We start from the raw sequence: 15,285 nt of genomic DNA, 5'->3' as shown, positions 1-15,285 counted from the left end.
AGCTGCTCCATCATTTTTTCCAGGGATTCCGGTTGAATCTGGAAGTTGAGTCTCCCAACTGAAGTCTGTGAAGAAAAATAAAACTTTTTTGTCATTTCAGCTGAACGATATGTTTTTCCTTCTAATTTCCTTCTGCCCCTTTTCCTTCCAATAAACTTTTTCCCTGTGTAGAACTGGACAGAGACTCTTCCATGTCTAGAGTCATCTCTCTCGTAGCCTTCAGGTAGAGCTCACCTGGTGATAGTTTTAGAACCAAGATGGTGTCATTGGTGATGTTCCTGTGCACGACTCTAGCATGGTCTTTAAGTCATTTTGGTAGATGGAGTGAAAACAGACATTTTTTCACTGTTGTATCAAATAACACTATAAAAATGTTTAGAAATCGTAATAATTAGTAATAGTGGATACATGTCACTTATTTCAAATTCTATAAATATTTGAGTGCATTATGCTAAGAATACTCTGAAGTTTGAGCATGCTTTATTTCCCAATCATCCATAAGCAATATGAATTATGAATTTTTTTAATTTTGGACTTAGCAATTTTTTTAACTTGTCTCATTCCAATGAATTTGTTCTCTCATGTCAAGACAACAATTTGACATGATATCACATCAAGTCAACATTGTTTTTCACCTATAGACCCTGCATAACATGTATGTCAGGTATATTCTGTCTGAGCCTTGGCACCACGGGGACCTGCTAATGAGCTGTAAATGGGATGCACTGTAATTAAGGACAGAGTCCAAGCAGAGCCAGTATATCCGAATTTTCTTTATTGCTTTTAGTGGTGGGTGATCACAGAAGCTGGATTTTTTTTTTCTGGATTGATGTATGTAAAACTTGAGTATGCTCAAGAAATAACATCATGTAATAGAATTTAGAACTTTTACTAGAATTTCGTTATTGTTCTTTACACACTTCAGCATGTTGATGACTGTTATTGCTGCCTTTAGCTGAAGGTCTTCGGTGTGACTTGTGTGCCATGAACAGTAGGAATTTATGGGGACGGGGGAAGAGCTGGGTACAGCTCTTTGAACCAAAGGTGGGGAGGCTGGGGAGCACCAGCTCCACCGGGCAGTTACATGTCTATGAGCTTTACTTTTTCTCTCTGGCAGTTTAATCTTTAGCTGCTAGAGGTCCCTCAAGAGCCTGAGCAGGCTGTGAAATCAGAGATGTCTGCATTTTCCTCTGACTAGAAAAAGGAAGAAACGGGAGATAAGGCTAAAATAACTTCTAATGAATGGGAGCTCAGACAACAAGTTTAGGTTGGAGGAAGCAGTAGTAGTTGGCTTACTCCTAGAGTATTTTAAGACATCAGTCTGCATCTAGTATAATTTACTTGCTAACTCGCAGCCACCGGGGTCGTCCCTAACACTTGGCTCTCGGCTGAACTCTCACGAATGCTGACAGAGGTGCAACAAATTATAGACTTGTTTTTACAGACATTGTTCTTCAAAGTTCGTACAATTGTTTCATTATATATATACTTTTTTTAATTTCACCTGGAGAAGTCCTAGCAGTGGTGCTGCTGAATGCAAAAGCATTCATGCAGTTCTTCATCAGGAGCACTCAGGAACATCAGGATGGATGTTTTCCACCACTGACTTCATCAGAAGGTTTCGTTTCACTCTGTTCAGCAAATATTTGAGACAGTGAACGAATGTTTTCAGCCTTTTTGAAATTAAAGTGAAATTAAGCAGCTGGTTGTTGTTTCTTCTCATTTCAGCTCATGGTGACTATTTCCTTGACAGAATCCCCTGTCTGCACACTGACCCAGGGGGATTTGCATGTACACATTGAGACTTTAGCACCAAATGAATTCTACCCTTCAAGCCTCACATGAGTCACAGCAGTATTGTTTTCCATACAGAGGTGGACGTTTTAAGGAGCTGGTGCTGCTGTTTGCAAAACACACTTACTTCTGCCATAGCCATAAACTAATGAAGGTGTTTTTCTTTAGGAAATTCAACAAGAAACTGATATCCCTGAAAGAGAACTGGTTAGAGCCCTACAGTCCCTTGCCTGTGGCAAGCCAACACAACGTGTTCTCACAAAAGAGCCCAAATCAAAAGAAATAGAAAATGGTCATATATTTACAGTGAATGATCAGTTCACATCTAAACTACACAGAGTCAAGATTCAGACGGGTAAGTGAGCTTCCTGTTCTCCTGCCTTGCTGTCCCAAAACTGCCTTAAAATGTCCAATCAGCTTTTACGGAATCAGTGTCCATGCAAGTAAAAGGAAGAAAGTAATGGGTTGTTTATTTTTCACTGATGATTGGTTGTATCAAAATGAAAATTTAAATACTGAGGAAAGTATGGAAATCACAGTTAAGACTCTTACTTCACAGAGTTTGTAATTATCTGGTAACAGGATATGAATAAAATTACTAAAATTAAAAATATGCTACTGACCAGTTCAGAAGTAGTAAAAATGACTCTGAAGTTGCTGTGCTGCTGGGAAGTTGAGTGGTGTTCTGAGTCCTCTGATCAGGGCCCAATTCCTCCCTGCCATAAGGAAAAGAAATCATGGGATGACTGTTGGAGCTTGAGTGGAATTCTGCTTTTTTTCCACTCCACAGATGTCTGTGAATGGGGGATATGGTTTGGGGTTCAAGACAGCTTTAAAGCAAACTAGACACTTGTAATTTTGTTTGTGCCTCACACAGGAGACTTCTTCTGTGTATCTCTTGAAAATGGATAAGTACTTGGGGGTTTGGAGCGAAGAAGGGCAGAGGGGAAAGTGGCCTGGAAGTGTGGGAGGAGGACTGGGGTGAAAGGGTAGGAAAAGCTGGACATCAGGACTGAAATAAAGCATAAACAGAGGAGGGGAAGAGAATACAAAGAGTATAGTTGAGTCTGAGAGGATAAAGGTGGGCTCTTTCTTCTAAGTGAACTTCTAAAGTCTTTAGTCAGCTTGTGAAGTAAATTTTCAATCCTGTTTCTATTTTAATGGATTATTTGCTGTATTAAAGAGAGAATATTTAATGGGAACATGAGGATTGCTGGTGCCTGTAGGTAGATTTGAGTACTGTTCAAATTTTAAGATAACAATAATTAAATAACAGGTTGTTACCTTGTCAGTTGCTATCAAAATATGTCAGAAAGTGTTAATATGTTCTTGTGGCTGCTTTTCACCAAAAAAAAAACACATCAAGTTTGAGAATGTCAAAACTCAGGAAAATATAACTAGATGAAATGAATAGTGAATCTAACACACAATGAAATACATTTCAATTTTGCTAACATACTTCCCACTTTCTTTTCTTTCAGTTGCTGCCAAACAAGGAGAATCTGATCCAGAAAGGAAAGAAACAAGGCAGAAAGTAGATGATGACAGAAAACATGAGATAGAAGCTGCTATAGTTCGGATAATGAAATCTAGGAAGAAGATGCAGCACAACGTGCTAGTAGCAGAGGTATCCTGGGACACAGTTCTGATCGGGGCTCGGGAGCTCGCTTCTGCTTTTCCTGTTAATCCATGGAATTCACACAGCTCTCACTGCTGTGATTCTGAAAGGCTTTTGAGAGATGCTCTCTTTAATCCATCTGGGTTTGGGGTTTTTTCTCCTTGCCTATCTAAAGATATCTAAATCCTCACCTTTCAGTTCAGAATGTACTCATGGATACATCTGATTCCCTCCTCCTTTCAGTGCTATTGTGATATTATCAAATTCCTTGAAATACCAGTCAGCAGCAAAAACCACTGTACTTAACATGAATTATTTTCTACTTCCATCTTGCTGCTGACTGTTGGGTCCAGGCTCAAGAGATTTGATCTCCTAGAGAGGAGGAGTTGCTCGGCTCAGACAGTTTCAAAAATAGTAGACATTTTGTGCTCTTGAACTTGAATGTAGGGCTGTGGAATTGCGAGGAGGATTCTCAGGTGGTGACCTCTGTAAGGGCGGTCAGAATCATACCTAAAAATGAGCAAGTGACCGACGACAGGGAGAAAACTGTCAGAAGTTTGCTTCTTATGCTTCATGTTGGCAGCCAGCCCTGTCTAAATGTATTTACATGATGATTTCTGATCATTCTACCATCCTGCTTGCCCTGCGATCTTACGTTATGGGTTTTATCTTCTGTTCTAGGTAACTCAGCAGCTGAAGGCCCGATTCCTACCAAGTCCAGTTGTTATTAAAAAACGTATTGAAGGACTTATTGAGAGAGAGTATTTGGCACGAACACCTGAGGACCGCAAAGTGTACACTTACGTAGCATAAAATGCGCTCAGAAAGTTTGATTTACTCTTGGACTGTACTCTTCGCATGAACTGGGAAGTTCTTTTAAATCATTAATATTAAGACGACCATCTCTTCTATTAAATTACAATACATGTTCTAGACCATTCAGATCAAGCCTTTTACTCCTTTTGAGAGTTTTCAACATCAATTGATTGAGCTTCAGGCTTTTCAACGTTATCCCTGTAGAGATCATCCTTACAATTCTTCGGGAAAATGTGAATGTGCCGCGTTTGTTTTCAATACTGTATGAAAACAGGAAAAGGAAAAAAAAAATAAAAACAAATTTAGAAAATACAGCTCATTTAAAAAAATAAAATTGTTGGAATTTCATTTCCCCAGATCTTCAGTGTTGATGTAACTGTGTTTCTGTAGTGTTGCTTAGCACCGCGCATTGTATGAGTTGGGTTTAAAGAAACCACAACCGGTAAGGCAAAATTCCCAGTTATATTGCTCTGCTTCAAATGTTTCTTTAACTAGCCATGTTTAATTTAAATATTTGGTAATTTTTTGAAGACCTAAGAAGACAACTTGAGCGGGTTTCGCTCTTCCAGCCGCACTCACTGTTCCAACAACATGAATTGGGAACTTCTGGGGGATCAGAGAAGACCATAATAATTTTGACTTTCCCTTCTGTAATTTGAGTTCTTCTAAATTTAAACTCTATATTGATTAGGTTTGTTCTGGTTTCTTCATAGGAAAAAGGAAAAGATTTTAGTGTGTATAAACTGTATAATAATTTTTGCTGTTGTACTCACTGCTGATGGTGGATTGTACAGGGCGATGTTTTTATTTCACTAAATGTAGACAAAATAAATTTAAAATAAATGGATTTAGTGTACACAAGCAACTAAGTCAAGTGTGTCAGAGTACAGGGCTGACAATCTTTTGGAACGAAGTACTCTCCCCTGGGGAAAACGTGCTGGGATTAGATTTTTGTTTATAAAGGCCATGGATGGACCTGGAGCCCCAGGGCTTCCCATCCTAAGTGGGTATTGCAGGAGATTCAGGTGAGGCCAGTGTGCACTACTTGATTTTGAAAATTCATTTTAAACATCCAATAAAAAACAGTTACTGCAGCGAGATTTTTAGTTCTTACCCTGGAACTTTTTTCTTCTTGTCAGTACGCTGCAAAAATAGATGAAAAATCACAGTTTAGTGGCATGGTTAGAAACTGTTTGAGGTGTGCATTGTGCTGCAGAGCTGTTACTCCACAGTATTTCTGACATTCTGGTGCACATAGTACACGGTTTCTCTGCCGTAGCTGTTTTTCTGGTTTAATTAAACTTCTTTTTTTCCTCCTTGGTTCACATTATTGAGATGGTCATCCAGAGATCCTGAAGCACACAGCTGGACTGGGCTTCCCAGGTACAGAGCTGGAGCTGAAGCAGGAAGAGGAAGGTGATGTTGAGCCTTGAGACTCGGCCGGAGTGTTTCTGGATGAGCTGTGTTAAAAACATGTTGGGGGGGGGTGTCATGTAGTAGTGAGACTCAGGGGCATTTCTCATAAGGTGTCCCCATCTCCACCCCTCTCCAGCCTGTGAAGGTACAAATCCCAACTGTTGTTCAGTAGTTGGCTGTTTCACCCAAAGAGAGGGACTGGAACAGGGGTGGTATTTTAGCTTGCCTATTCTGAAGCTTTTTTTGAAGCTTTTTAAACTTAAGTTTACTGCGCGCCACACCACAGGTCGGTCTGAAATCAGAGAGACTTCCCTGATCCTGTTCATCAAGAATTCAGCCCCAAAAAGGGAACAGCCAGGCCACAGAAACTCTAAAAATGAGTTTATGAAATCAGTTTCATTTGCTTGGCCGTGGAACAACAGTAAATGCAGGCTGGGTGAGATCTGGGCTTTGGACTGGCTTGAGCCATCAGAGGTCTCTTCCTCAAAGGGCAACTCACTCTTCCAGGTGTCAGGGTGGAGGGTTTTGATGATGCATTTCTGTCACGGCTTGACTGCTGTGATAACTGCCTGGCGATGCGTTCCCGTGTGCTTTTTGGGGGCCAAGGGGTTCAGGTGCCGCTGCGCATCAGCCCACGCGTCCTGCCTCTGGTGGCCTCTGGAGGGGCCGAGCCTCAACGCCCCACGACTGACTCTAATTCCTTGTGGAAGGTGTGTTCTTACAAGCTGTGTGGCCGAGACTACCAGGTGACGATGGCTCTCCAGTGACAAATTTACTAAGAGTATAGTTTCCATTTTAAATGTGATAGAATTTTGAAGACATGATTCAGGAAGGGGCTTTTGCCCAAGTCACCTTTGGAAACCCCTTACCATTGAGCACCAAGATGGTGATACTGACGATTTAAAGATGGAGAAGGTGAGAACCAGACATCCCCAGGGCTCTGCTTAAGGTGAGTTTGATGTTTGTGCCTTTACACTGTTTGTGCCCGTGGGTGAGATTTCTTTTAGAGGCTGTATGTAGCAGAACTCTGCTGTGCCTTACCTAGTTTCATTTTGGCTTCCTTTCTTAATTTCCACTTGAAACTTCTTTGCCATTTCATTAAGATGTCATCAGCAGGGCTGTGCTTACATGTATGAGTGTAATTATCACTAAGCTTGGTTTCTTTCCATTAATTTGCAGTTAAATGCAGTAACAAGAAAAACATGGAGTTCAATTTTTTTGTTTTATTTTAAGAACTCCAAGTAGAGTTTGAGTTTTGTAGTGATTTGAAGATCCATAGGCATGTACTTGTAGGCAAGTTTATTTTCAAGGGTTGAGGGTACAGGGGTTTTTTGTACGCGAAGGAGGTCTTGTCAATGTGGTGTGACTGTAACTAACCCGGCAGCACCTCCCTGGGTCTCCAGGCAGCCTGATGTAGTGTGCCTGCTCTCACCAGCTGCTCAGCCTGAGGACAGGAGGTGTGTTGCTGTTCAGGAGAGACCGGATGGTTCCACCTCAAGTCCTGGAACTGCTGACCTGGCTTAGCTGTGGACCATCATAGAACCATAGAATGGTTTGGGTTGGAATGTTGGTGGATAGCCCTTAGCAGTCCTGGGGGAGGAGAAAATCACAATGTCAAGTCCTGAAGTCCTCAAAGTGAAGCCACGTGAGAGCCTTGGAGTGCCTTGCTATGGCCTTTGGGCGCACGAGCAGCCTTTTCTTTGCAGCTTGGTAGAGCCTGCCTCCAACCCCAGTGAGGCCCAATGAGTTCCCCAGACCTCATGAGCCACCTCTGTTCATGCTTGTTCCATGCTTGGATGCTGCTGCTTTGGAAACGCTGTTCAAGATGGGGCTAATGATCCCCTGCAGCTTGGCTCTCACAGCCTTTGTTACCAGCCCTGTTACACAAACCCCCAATTCCAACAGAACGCGGGATCCAGGCCAAGGGTGAGGGGGGGTTTAATTAGAATTTGGGATGTATTATACTGTATCTCAGGAGAGCTGTCCTCGGGGAAGAGAATAATTAGAAGCCTTCAGACCACGTAGGTCTCTCTTGTTGCCTAAGCTGGAGCTTGGGCTGGTCGGCGGGCTCAGCATCTCCTGGTGACTGGCTCTTGTTAACGCTCCGTGGGGTGCAGCTTGTCTCTGGTCTGCTGCTGGCCTTCTAAGAATTTTGCCTTGAGGTGTCTTCAACGATGCTGAATGTGAGCTGATTTAATCACTGCTTCTCTGAGCCCCACGAGGCTCCCGTTTGTTCAGATGTGTCTGTTTCCTTTTGTTTTGGAAGGTTTTTAATTGAAGTGCAGTTTAAGGTGGGATGCCTGCAGCCAGGCAAGGACAGGCAGCATCTCTCCATTGCTAATAAGAGGCTATAAAGGGCAAAATGTGTTTCACAGCTTTATGGGGTGTGAAGCGTGTACCCATTGCTGCCAACGCTGAGGCCTGAACCACATAGGAGCTTCTGCAAAGAAACTTGTGAATCTTTAGTTCCATGTGTGTATTTGGAAGGCTTTCTGCTTTCCCCTGTGTTCAAAGTGCTTGAATTTGAGCCATCTGAGTGACTAGAGCTGGCCTTAAAATTATAAAGTCATAAAATGGTTTTGCTTTCAAGAGACCTGTAAGATCATTGATCCCAACTTTGCCCTAGCACTGCCAGGTCCCAAATAAACCCTGTCCCTCAGCACCACACCTCCACAGCTTGGAAACCCCTCCAGGGGTGGGACTCCACCACTGCCCTGGGCAGCCTGGCACAGGCCTGGAGAACACTTTCCATGAAGAAGTTTTTCTTCATGTCCAACATAAACCTCCCTTGGCACAATCTGAGGGTGTTTCCTCTTGTCCTTTCACTTGTTTCTTAAGGAAAGAACCTGACTCCTTCAGAGTTCAATCAGGTACCAATGGCAAAAGCTGAATTGCCTCAGGCTACGGCAGTTTTCACGTGGGCTTTGGCAGGGTCATGGCTTGGTCTGTTGCCAGTGATGTCCCTTGTCTAGGTGTCTGTGCTGCTCCCCCAGCCTTGCACTTGCACCAAAGCTCGTGTTGCTTACGGGTAACTTCTTTGCTTTCCTCTCCTAAAGGCAGTCACTAAGTGCCAGGAACAGGCAGCCTGATCCTGGCCGTGCCCCCGCCAGTGTGGGTCCCTGTTCCCACCCACTGCAGCTGGCTGTCAGGAGGAACCTCCCTCACCTTCTCTTGCTCTTTGTCTCCCGTGGGTCTGGGACCTCCACCTTGCCTGTGCATCTCCGGGCGCTTTCCCACGGCCGCAGTCCCATCAGTGGCCAAGCTCAGCCCTCCTGGCAGCTCTGTGAGGTCAGGCTGCCTGCAGCAGCTCCCTGGCCACCTCCTCTTCAAACTAGACTTCTTTTCTTTTATTTGCTTACTTTTTTTCCCCTTTCTTCTCTGTGCTTGGCTCCTGATTCACAGTGTGCATTGGGAGCTCTGTGTTTTCTGTGTCTGCTGACAGAGCCTTGCTGGATTCCTGTTCTTTGTTAGTTGGTTAAAAAGAAGGAACCAGGATCATCTGGGAGAGAAGTTTATTTAAATATATGCAGTAGGTTAGATGTTTTTTTTTTTTCTCTTTTGGTGATTGGGGTTTTACTTTCCTCCTAAGTGCTGATGAATTGGAGTCACAAAGCTTGGAGCAAGAGAGAAACTTTGAAAGCTTGTTGTATTCGACTAAGACCTTAATCCTGGGTTTTGTTTCTCTGCTGTCTACATTGTAGATAATTGTCATCTAGGAGTTTAATTCAGTATTTTTCCCTTGTTATAGGCAGAGCTTGAGATTGGCGTAAACAAAAAAAAAAAATAAAAAGCTCTTTGTGAAGTTAGTAAGCCCAAGACCTGGCGTGTATCTAATGAGACCTGCTCCCGAAATGTGACGTGATTCACACCTTAATTAATTACCTGCTACTTTCCAAAGCTTAAATCCTTACAGATGTTACTATGAGTTTAGTCTATCTGGTGAAGCATCATCAGTCTTGCTGGTGTCAGCTGGAGCGAAGGGCTCCGAGCACCGCAGAGGACGAGGCACATCTTAAGAATTCATTATGAAAAGGAATTTTTAATTATTTGGCTGTGCCTTTCCAGCGGAAGACTTTAAACATGTAGCAGGGAGGATTCTCTGGGACTTCACACAATGAAGTGTTCATTAGTTATGTTGGGTTTTTGTTTTATGCAGGGCTCCTTAGTGTATATGGTGGTGGTGGATGGAAAAACTCATCTCTGACCTCCTTTTGCTCAAAGCTGGACTAGCCCAGGCCCTGCTCTGCCTTCTGCTGTGCTGCCAGGGACAGCTACGGGGGAGTGGGGCTCCAACTGATATCTTTTTTTTTTTTTAGTTATATCAGAATTATTTCCCCTTCCCCCTCTCCTGAGCAGCATGACTGCTCCCATAAGGTTGAGCTGTGTTTTTTTTTCTAATCTCTTAAAGAAATCTTTCTTGGCACGTTCAGTAGGTCACAGTGAATAATGTGCTTTTCTGTTTGGCAGCCGGGCTGGAAAGCTGTGGGGGGAGTGGAGAGGAAGGCAAGGACTCATTCTGCTCAGGGATCAGAGGATAACCAGCACTTTACTTTTCTGACAATATCCAGCACTTTGTTCTGGTGGCAGTCATCCCGTCCCACCCGAGCCCACCTCGGTGCCTCTGAGAAAAGCAGTGGATGGGGAGGTCTGACCTCACGTGCTGCAGCAGGGAGGGTCATGGCAGCCTGGCTTTACCCCAGGGCTAAGAGGAGCAATAGACTGGAGACAAAGCTGAGGGGGAGAATACCCTTGTCTGAGGCTGGGGAGCCCAGGACTGAGCCCCTCCCCACGGACATTTTGATGTCAAAGCAACGTGGCAGAGGAGCAGAGTGCTGCTGAGCTGGGGTGGTGGGCCTGTCCTCTGCAGGAAGGCTTCAGGCAAAGGCTGGGTGAGGTTCATGTCATCTCATCCTCCTCACGGTAGGAGTGGTGGGTGCCCCTGAGCTGGAGCTGCTGGAGAGCTCATGGGTCTGAGAACCAGGCCTGGAACCATTCACCCCCCAGGCAGAGGTCCCAGTGGACACTGCTTCCCACCCCTGCCCAGCAAGCACGCTACTCATGGAGGAAGAGCTGCTGTGGCAGGGTCATGATCTGGCCCCTTTTGTGTGCAGGCTCAGGGGCTTGGCTGTTGTAAAGCCTGGGGATGCTTGCCACAGCCAGCAGCTATGTCAGATCCCAGCTCTGCACTGGAGAGATGCTGGTCACCTTCAGCACCCTCTGCGAGCCACCTGGAAACCAATCTGGCTCCCAGAGGGAGCTGGAAGGAGCTGTGGTGTCTGCATCCTTTCCAACCCCTCTCGTCCTGCCCCACAGCCCTTGCTCTCCACAGCCACTCACGTTACCAGCACCTCATCTTCTCTGCTTGAGTGCTGCAGCCCCTCTGGGAAGGTTCACAGCAGGGCTGGTGCGACGTGAGTGTGTCCTCGGAGGCATTGCAGCATGTCCCTGGACTTGTCACCCAGCCTCCAGCAATCGGGTAAATCCTCCAGGTGTGAGTGTGCTCGGTCACCTTCCCAATCCCCAAAAGCTTCTGCTGTTGCAGTGCCTCATGGCAGGCTTACCCACACGCCTGGAGAAGCGTTTCCTTCCTTGCTTGGGAATGGTGCTGCTGGCTGCAGCTGAGCCCCCACTGCCTTTTGGGAAGGTGCTTTAGCCTAAGGCTGCCCTTTACCCTCCTGATGTCATTCAGAACCTTATCGATCCACAAAGTATCCTGCCGTGGCCAAAAAGCTGCTGCTTCCACCCGACTGCCTGCTCAGCCCCGGGAAGTGTCCCTGGGCTGTCCCACCTCTCTGGGTGCAGGGTGAGGGTTCCTAGCCCCCCGCCCTTTCCTGTTCACTCCTGTCTACCTGCTTTGACTCTTGCCAGCCTCTGCTCGTTTGCCTGACCCTGGTTTGCAGATGACACTAAGCTGGTGGGAGTGTTGATCTGCTTGAGGGACAATCTCTTCTCCAAAGGAACAAGTGATAGGACCAGAGGAAATGGCCTCAAGTTTCGCTAGGGAGGTTTAGGTTGGACATGAAGACAAATATCTTTCCTGAAAGGGTTGTCAATCTTAGAACAGGCTCCCTAGGGAGGTGGTGGAGTCCCCAGCCCTGGGGCGGGTTTCAAAGCTGTGGAGGTGTGGTGCTGAGGGACATGGGTTAGTGGTGACCTGGCAGTGCTGGAGTAATGGTTGGACTGGATGATCTTCAAGGTTTCTTCCAACCAAAAGGATTCTGTGTTTCTGTCTCTGCCCTGCCCAGCAGACTTGCATCCTGCCACAACAGGGACCCTGAAGGGCAGCTTGTTCTTCCAGCTGCAAACCCAGCCCAAATGACCTTCCTCAGTTTCTGTGTTTTCTTGTACAGGCAAAATTCCCCTTTTCCTCACTCTCAGGAAGGCAAATGGCTGCTTGCCCCCACCCTGTGGCAAAGAGTTGATGAATCATTTCCTTTTCCGTATTTTAGGAAAATTCTGCAGTTCAGAGCTCATCTAGAGGGTTTTCATGTTTTGAGCACTTGCACTCTGCTCTTTGCTCTCTTCCTGCAATTGTCCATGGGCTGGATTATTTATCTGCCTCCCAACGGCTGTTACTTGCTCAGAAGTTGCGGGTGGCTTTGCCTCTATCAGTGCTAATGAATTTTTTTTCCTTATTTTCTAGTCAGCCTTTTAATATTTTATTGTGCGCCAGCGTCAGTGCGGTTTGAGGGCATGAATGTGTGTTTTCACCAGCGAGAATGATCTTCCGCATAAAGGAAACTGAGGCATTGCTACTTGGACCCTTTAGACCTTGAAGGTTTTGCTCAGTTGAATTTCAAGCTTGGCAAAGTAAGGAGATGAAGGGACAGCGTGATTTATTGTCAAGGCACTAGAAGAGGTCTGGTAAGAGGTGTATTTTCAGCATTCCTCTTGCAGTCTACACAATAAGCTAAATTAAGTACTGCTGTATAAACCCCAGGAGCAAGAAAAAAAAGCCTTGAGTTTGCTGGAGGGTGCTGATTACATGGGTATCTCAGAAGTTACGAAAAAAGGGGCAGAGAGAGAAAACAGGCAAATAGGGCCCTGGAAGGGTACCCAGATTTCGTGGGCTCTGTGGAATAACCCTGGAGCAGATGTCCAGCTCGGCAGGGAGCTACCTGTGTTGTGAAGGGCGTCGCTAGGAGTTGGGGTTTTTTCCCAAAGCTCCTCTTTCCTGAGGCTGATTCATATCTGCCTTTATTGTTATCTCTTGCATTCACATGGTGGGATTTCTGTCTTTTGTTAGCCCGTTTTCCTTCCTCGTTTTTAATGAGTAGCTTATCGGGGTGCCCAGGAGGGCGTGACTGAGGAGATGAGAGCCTCTGCAGCCGGAGCTGAAGCCAGCCTGACTCCCAGTGAAGCCACGGAGCTGCTCGAGCCTGAGCTCCCCCTCGCCTTTGCTACTGGGGGCCCCGAGACGTGTGCTGGTGTCACCTCATCCTGGAGAAGGGCTGCTCTGTGTCTCCGTGCTCCGTGTCTCCACTGCCCTGTGTGGTGAGGGGTGGAGGCGGGAGGACAGAGGGGCTTCTGGACCCTCTGGTCGCACGTACGCAGTCAGAGTCAGAAGATGAACCTTTGGCAGAGCTCTGCTGGGATGTGAGTGACCTGGGATGGGTCCTGCAGTGCCTTGTCCCTCTTTGTCTGCCTCCTCATGTACACGAACCGGGCGTACCTGCATATTTATTGCAAAGCCTGTAGACGACTGAGTTCATTCTGTCCAAGTCTAGAGTTCACCCCTTGTGTTACTGGGGCTCCGGTAGCAGGAGGAGGAGAGCGAAGGCACCAGTTTGTTTTCTTTCTTTATCAGGAACCTTTGCCATGGGTGACAGAGCAGACTCTCTGATGACCGTGCATCTTCTCACCGATGCAGGACACTCATTGTTTCTGCAGCAGACTCTGGATCAGCTTTTGCAGTGGATCTGCCCAGACCTCTGCCTTTTCCTGGTGTCCGAGAGAGCTACTCCACTGAAATACTATGAGAGACATCGTAAGAGAAGCTGTGGCTTTCCTGGAATATCTGTTCTCCTTTTCCTACACGAGGACCTGGGAGAAGAACGGATTTTCCAGGTCCATGAGCAATTCCAGCGCCCACCCTGGCGGTACCAGTGTGCCCAGATTGCTCACGGGCAAAGCCACCGCTTTGCCCCAGCTCCCCAGGACTTCTACAGCCTGGATGAGCAGATGCCCGTGTGGGGCGTCAGGCGGGTGCACAGCGGCCCCGAAATCCTCCGCGTCACCCTCTACTGCAGTTTCGACAACTACGAGGACGCGGTGAGGCTCTACGAGATGATCCTGCAGGAAGAAGCCACCGTGCAGAAGAGCACCTTCTGTGTCTTCGTGCTGTGCAGAGCCCAGAAGGTCGCCGTGCAGCTCTGCCTGAAGCAGCTGCCCATCGGGGTGGCTGCCGAGCCCCGGGAGTCGGTGGCCTTGCAGTTCAAGGTGCAAGAAATGGGGCAGCTGGTGCCTCTCCTGCCCAACCCCTGTGTTCCCATCAGTAGCACCAGGTGGCAAACGCAAGACTATGAAGGAAATACAATTCTGCTTCAGGTATGTGTCTGTGGTGCCCTGAGAAGAGCATTTTTTTATTATTTGTTTGGTTTTTGTTTCCTAAGGCAAGCAGAATTGGCTCAAAATGGAACTTAAGATTTCATTTGTTCTGTTCTCTTTTAAATTTGTGAATTCAGTAACTGGTACCTGCCGGTGCTGCGGAGAAACCTAAGCACAGAGCCTTGGGATGTTTTTGTGGTGTTAGATGAACATCATTATTGCTTGCCTGGGTTGGAGAGATCACTGCCTTTTTGAGTAGGCTAGTTGAATATCTTCCCTCCCCTGCCTGAATGGAATGATCACAGCAGCTTATTCTTTTTCTGGTACATCATGATATTATAAATGGTTTTGAAAGCAGATTTTTGGCATTCATAACCAGATGCATAGTTACCGTTGATGCATTGCCTGTGATAGATTCTGTGGGCTCCTCAGTGAGCTGCACTTGGGCAAAAGTGCCCAAGTGTTTTGGTTTGGTTTTTCCCCAGGCTTAACATTCCCAGTGTACATGATTGTTCCTTGCAATTATCCTCATTGTCCATTTCTGAGCATTTCCAGCTCCACAATGCTCTGTGTGCTCCAGATATGGGACAGGCACCATGGTCCATCTCTGGGACCAGAGCTGCACCGTCCATAGCAGTGTTCTTCCATTTGGAATAAATTTAAGATTTAATTTGTTCTCTGAGCTGCTGCTAACACGCTGCTGCCTGTCACAGAGATGAGACCCTGGGTCACAGTTAGCTCACAACCCGGGGTTTTGTGTGGAGCTGGGATTGGTTTTCTCCACGTGCATCACATGATCTAGGCTGTTTGCTGTTGTGAGAGTCCTGCGTGGATCTGCGGTGGGGATCTGACTGCAGGTGGCCTCAGCTGGGCAAGAGCATCATCACTTGGTCAAGCTAGAATGACATCATAATGGGGTTCTCTCCAAATTTTCTTCAACAGGTTCGAGACTTCTCCAAGACCCATGAAAAATCTGTTGAGCTTTGCTATCAGCATAATGAAAACCTCCTGCAGGAGTCTGTCCCAGCCCCTCTCCCTGGCAAGCGGGACAGTCCTGGGTGGAGGAGCCAGGAGCTCAGAGCTGTGAAGGGTAC

General features: G+C 46.3%; 2 protein-coding genes across 2 annotated transcripts; both read left to right on the top strand.

Moving 5' to 3' along the window:
- Positions 1–1,962: 1,962 nt before the first annotated feature.
- Positions 1,963–4,584, top strand: CUL3 (cullin 3; the record flags this gene model as incomplete). The annotated part of the gene is made up of 3 exons (XM_008942721.1): positions 1,963–2,149; positions 3,276–3,421; positions 4,094–4,584. Coding segments are annotated over 3 exons (465 nt in total), but the record flags the coding sequence as incomplete, so codon positions are not given.
- Positions 4,585–13,462: 8,878 nt separating this feature from the next.
- FAM124B (family with sequence similarity 124B) lies at positions 13,463–14,191 on the top strand (the record flags this gene model as incomplete). Its single annotated transcript, XM_008942720.1, has 1 exon — positions 13,463–14,191. A coding segment is annotated over exon 1 (729 nt), but the record flags the coding sequence as incomplete, so codon positions are not given.
- Positions 14,192–15,285: the final 1,094 nt, after the last annotated feature.

This window comes from Merops nubicus, unplaced genomic scaffold, assembly GCF_000691845.1.
Source record: "Merops nubicus isolate BGI_N331 unplaced genomic scaffold, ASM69184v1 scaffold27736, whole genome shotgun sequence".
Taxonomy (NCBI): Eukaryota; Metazoa; Chordata; class Aves; order Coraciiformes; family Meropidae; genus Merops; species Merops nubicus.
The sequence above is the reverse complement of the archived record's forward strand: the minus strand, read 5'-3'. Positions and strand labels throughout refer to the sequence as shown.